The 5000-nt window shown below is 48.2% G+C and overlaps 1 protein-coding gene across 2 annotated transcripts in view; it reads right to left on the bottom strand.

Moving 5' to 3' along the window:
• Positions 1–5000, bottom strand: part of kiaa0513 (KIAA0513 ortholog) — a 19845-nt gene that overhangs the window by 8138 nt on the left and 6707 nt on the right. For both annotated transcript variants that reach the window (XM_076269971.1, XM_076269979.1), the window contains exons 2-8: positions 4397–4933; positions 3977–4079; positions 3742–3815; positions 3032–3102; positions 1767–1971; positions 860–900; positions 163–229 (exon numbers count right to left, since the gene is read on the bottom strand). In XM_076269971.1, the coding sequence (XP_076126086.1) occupies positions 163–229; positions 860–900; positions 1767–1971; positions 3032–3102; positions 3742–3815; positions 3977–4079; positions 4397–4794 (959 nt within the window). In that variant the 5' untranslated portion in view covers positions 4795–4933. The remainder of the gene's footprint in view (positions 1–162; positions 230–859; positions 901–1766; positions 1972–3031; positions 3103–3741; positions 3816–3976; positions 4080–4396; positions 4934–5000) is intronic.

The following is a 5000-nucleotide window of genomic DNA, read 5'->3' as shown; positions in this document are numbered from 1 at the left end:
GCTAGACTGCTAACTCAGGTGCTGCAGTTGGTGATGGATGGATGGATGGATGGATGGATTGATAGATTCAACACTGATACACAGTTATCACATGACAGTAGATAATCATACAAATGAACCAGCTAAGGGTTTATGGGGGGTTTCAGAAAAGGGTTTCCTCACCAGATGGGCTGCTGTTTGAGGTGGATGTACAGGTACACCTTCTCTGCCTTCTTCTCCTCAGGTGGCTCTGGGGAGGCCAAGACAGGTGAGAACAAGGAAAGTTGAGAACACAAAGCACATGTCAGAACACTGCATGTCCAAGAGGAGGAGGAGGAGAAAGAGTAGGAGGAGGAGGTGAGGTAGCGAGGAGGGGAGGTGGGAAAGACGTGGTAGCGGAGGAGGTGGCAGGGTGAGCAGAGGGCATTAGAACCAGCAGAGAGTCAAGGAGAGCAGAGGACATTTTGGATTCCATTTTGTTGTTGAGAAAAGACACAGGCTCTTTTGTATCACCAGAGAGATGCAGAGAGACCAGTGTGCAGAGTGACAGAGTGACTTTTGTGTCTATGCATTTTATCCTGGCATCAGCAAATATAAGTAACATTAGCATATATACTATATCAGCAGAAAGAAAAAGACATTAAACAACGTAATACAGCCACCCTGACACCACAGACCAATAAATACACATTCATAGCAGCAAACAGAATGATACAGACTAACACCCAATGTGATGCCCTAATTTAAATGATGGGCAAAGTACAAATTATTCAGTCTAACTGAATCCAATTTTAGAACTTGCTCCTCGTCATTTAAAGTAGGGCCCATCATGCTAAAGGTTCTCCTTGGTGGAGGAGGCTGGAGGAGGCAGATGGCATACCTGGAGTTTTGGGCTTCCCCTCTTCTGGGCTCACAGGTTCTCTGTCGGTAGAGAGAGAGAAAAGCATTACTTGCTTGGGCACAAACTGAGCATGCTCAGGCCATAGACATACGGGGCTATCTGTAGGAGCATTTCCCCCTGAGCTTTCTTCTGCCTTAAAGGGGTGGGTCAGGAATTTTGGACATAGGACCTCATTTCCAGCAAGTGTGATATTTATCAGTGGAGACCGTTTTCAACACGTTTCATCCAGTCCTTTTTAGTTGCAGAGTTCGCAGGTGCTAGGCTAGCGCAAGTCATCAGTATGTGTTAGCCTGCCACTAAAAACAGTCTTACCCAAATCCTGAACCACCCCTTTAAGCATCCTGAATGGACTAACATAGGTGTGTTTCTTCATAGGGGTGTGTGTGTGTGTATGTGGGAGGCGGAGGCAGACACGTGATATTGCAGACTTTGAAGTGGAGACAGTGGGAGTGAGAAAGAGGAAAAAGCAAAGGAATAAACGTGTGAAAAGAGAGGTAAGGTGCAAGGAAGAGGTGAGGGAAAGGTGGCAAGTAAACAGTGTTGAGGGAGGGAGAGAAGAAAAGGGAATGTGTGTGTTTGAGTGAGAAAAAAAAGGAGAGAAAATGAGTGCAAGAGTGATAGAAAGACAAACAGGGAAAGGATGAGAGATGAGTATATGTGTGTGTACTGTATGTGTGAGAGAGAGAGCAAGAATGAGAAAGAGAGAGAAAATGAGAGAGAGAAAGCGAGAGGAGAGAGAGAGTGAGTGAGAGAAAAAGAGTGAGGGAGGAAGAGAGAATGAGAGAGAGACAATGAAAGAGTGAGAGAGAGAGAGAGAAAGAGAGAGAGAGAGAGAGAGAGAGAGAGAGAGAGAGAGAGAGAGAGAGAGACCGGTGAGAGTGCTTACTCATTCTTGCGGGCAGATGGTCCTCTCAGTTTGCTCTCGAGACCTCCGAAGAAGCCCTTGACGTCAGGCCTGGCTGAGGTGGTCTTCAGCAGTTTCTCGGCCATGTCCTTCTTGCCTGAGAGCCAGGTGTTGGCACTCCGCAGGTACGAGTCAATCCCCGCGCTTGGACGTTCCAGAAGCTCTGTGGGCGACAGCTGCGACTTACCTACACAAAACAAAGCCAGAAATGAGTCTCACACGTCTACAAGACCCATGGCATACACTAGGTAAGGGATAACGGCCGCTGAGGTGTCCTGTTATACGGAATTAATGGACGAGGGCGAGTGGCAAAAAACTCCGAGTCCATTAATTCCGTATAACTGGACACACCTCGAAGGCCGTTATCCCGCTTATCACCCGGTTGCCACTGTATAGCAAAGGAAACACGCGGTTTCGCTTAAAAAGAAGCTAAAGTTCAGCTTTTTGTACAACTTCCATTGGCCTTATAACAGCGATAGCATGGACAGTTAGCTTGTTTACAGTTGATTCCATTGTTGCGAAGCCTGCAACCGTAGTCCTACTATGGTTGTTATAGTTACCATTCATAAGCATTGATATGGAACGGTGTCCTGTTATTCAGAATTAATAGCCACCCCACCAGCCAATCAGAAAAGAGTATTTCTTCTCTCCGGGTGATAAAGACATATAATGAATACAAAGGTACATGAAAAAGCAGTGACTATTTTTGCCCAAGAACCTAATTTTAGGTCTGTAATTAAATATCTGCCTCCTACACCGACAGGATGCACAAAGAACATCTGCTTTCCTTTCCTGCTCAACTTCTAATTGCTGGAAGCAACTGCTGTTATTTGGAAAATGAATATGGTGTTGTAACTTAGGCACAAATAGGCACATTCTTGCTTCAAACCAGCTTGTTCTCTGCAAAGACCATCCATGAAAAACAAACAGCCCTCATGAGGGGTGAGATTAAACGTGGCTGACATTTTCAACAACTGAGCTTGCTGGGCATGGAAACAAACACACACACACACACACACACACACACACACACACACACACACACACACACACACACACACACACACACACACACACATCTGTCACACAGACAGGCCTCTCAAACAGACAGGCCCCACGGTGCCTCCGGTATGATGACGGGCCATGAACGTCTGATCCCTTTCTGAGGTGACTCACAGGAGTACACCGCCCCCTTCCCACATACGAGCAGCTTTGATCAAACACACAACATCTGTTTCTCTTCTCACCCATGTGGTAGTACGTGAAGCACATGGTCATCAGGTTCTTCGCAGGACCGTAATCATCCATCTGGTGGCACCTGTAAATCAACAAAATGCGTCAGCGACTCAGCACCACTGGTCAGTGTGCCTGAGAAGACCACAGCCGGACCAGCATGAGACTCCTCCCTCTGTGCTAGACCTGACTTCACTTTTGGCCCTTTGTGGATATGAATATGCACATGTAGGAGCAACTAGCTGAAATGTTAGTATTGAGAGCAAGTCAACTTTAAGACCTGCCCTTGGAAGTGGCATTTTGTGTGAACTTTGACTTTGAGGAATGCTTCCATTTCAATGCTTCAAATAAATCAAGTGTGTAATCACTCACGTTTTGACCATTTTCATCACCCAATTATTGTCCCCAAAGATTTATTTGACTTCTGGCAGAGAGAGACTATGTCAGATGGTAGAACACGGAGACAGAACACACACATTGCACCAACTGAGAAAGCAAATGCAGAAGGCCTCAGGAAACTTGGAGGAAGTCAAGCTGAAGAGCAACTTCCAGGAATGTGGTACGGAGCATGATCAGGCCTCTAATCTGCTTTCAGCACACGGTCTGAAGCCGAGGCAAACACACACACACACACGCACGCACGCACACACGCACGCACGCACGCACGCACACACATTGCATAATAGTGTAAGCCTCTGATGTGATGTAAGGCAAAATGACTTACTCATACAGCACCACAGCAAAGGATTGCACCAGTCTGTAGAAGGTCTGCTCGCTCACACACTTGGAGTTGCACCGCTGCAAAGACAACATTTCCCAGAATTCATCATCAATTTGTTTAAGAGGAGTCTGAGTTTGTTTGGAGTGTTCACATATGCACAGAAAATCCTGAGCCAACAATCTAATTTTATTTCGAGAGCTGAATGGGATCAAGTGTGAAAACCATCCTCTTCACATACCTGTGCACTGACATATCGGGCAAACCACTCCCTGCCTTTGTTGCCAGTCTCTCCACTGCATAGCTCCCCGAAGCGAGCCTTCTCCTCATGGTCAAAGTCCTCCCTGGACAAAAAGAGAGAGAGAGAGTGCATAAACAAAAGAGAAAGAGAGAGAGATAAAGAGAGAGAGAGATAACTTTTTGATTCCGAGTAAACAAAACCAACTCATAATCACAATGGCTGACCTCTCGAATACTTTATGCAATGCTGGCATTTTGAGCAACGTGGCCTTGGCACTGCCTCCACAGTACCTGACTACAGCAGGGCATTGCTAACTCAACGAGATTATCTTTTAGTCCCGTCAGAACAACAACATAGTGAACACCTCTCTCGTTACTGAGGACGGGAATCAGGCAGCATTAATACAACGTAACGTCTCACCTGCCGTTGAACACCTTCTCCACGTAGGCCTTGACGAACTGCCTCTTCTCTGTGTGCTCCTCGTCTTCGCCGCTGTGGGTGGACGAGCACGAGGAGCGACGCGACGCCTGCGACAGGCGCGAGGGCGACTCGGTGGCGTCGTTCTCGCTGTCGGCAGACTCGGTGGCATCGCTGTCGGCGTCGGCGCCCTCGCTGGTGAGGTCGCCGGCAAGGGCCACAGAGGGTGCGAGCGGAGAGGGCAGGATGGGCGAGGGCAGGAGGCTCTGCGTGGCGAACACGTCCGGCTGGAGGAGGAGAGTGGTGCCACCGCTGGCGGCGAAGGAGGAGAGGGGCGCGGGGCTCTGGGCACTGGAGGGGAGGTCAAAGTCGATGAGGTTGCCCTCCACCACCCCCTCCATGCTGCTGGTCTCTGGTGTGAGTGAAAAGGGATCGGCGAAGAGGAGAAGGAAAGGGGGAGAAGAGTCTTCCACTCAGCTGGTTAAACTCCAGGGGGCGCTGTGGAGAATCCCACCCAGTGCCAAGAGGGACCGGCTGTGCCTGTCAAAAAATACCAAAGACAGAGAGTTCAATCAATCTGTGTCACCTGATAGAAAATGATACATTA

This window comes from Alosa pseudoharengus, unplaced genomic scaffold, assembly GCF_046254945.1.
Source record: "Alosa pseudoharengus isolate Yale_2024_CS ecotype anadromous, Long Island Sound unplaced genomic scaffold, YU_APseudo_1.1 YU_APseudo_1.1_scf_10, whole genome shotgun sequence".
In the NCBI taxonomy this organism is placed as follows: domain Eukaryota; kingdom Metazoa; phylum Chordata; class Actinopteri; order Clupeiformes; family Clupeidae; genus Alosa; species Alosa pseudoharengus.
Note: the sequence above shows the minus strand (reverse complement) of the source record. Positions and strands in the feature narration are given on the sequence as shown.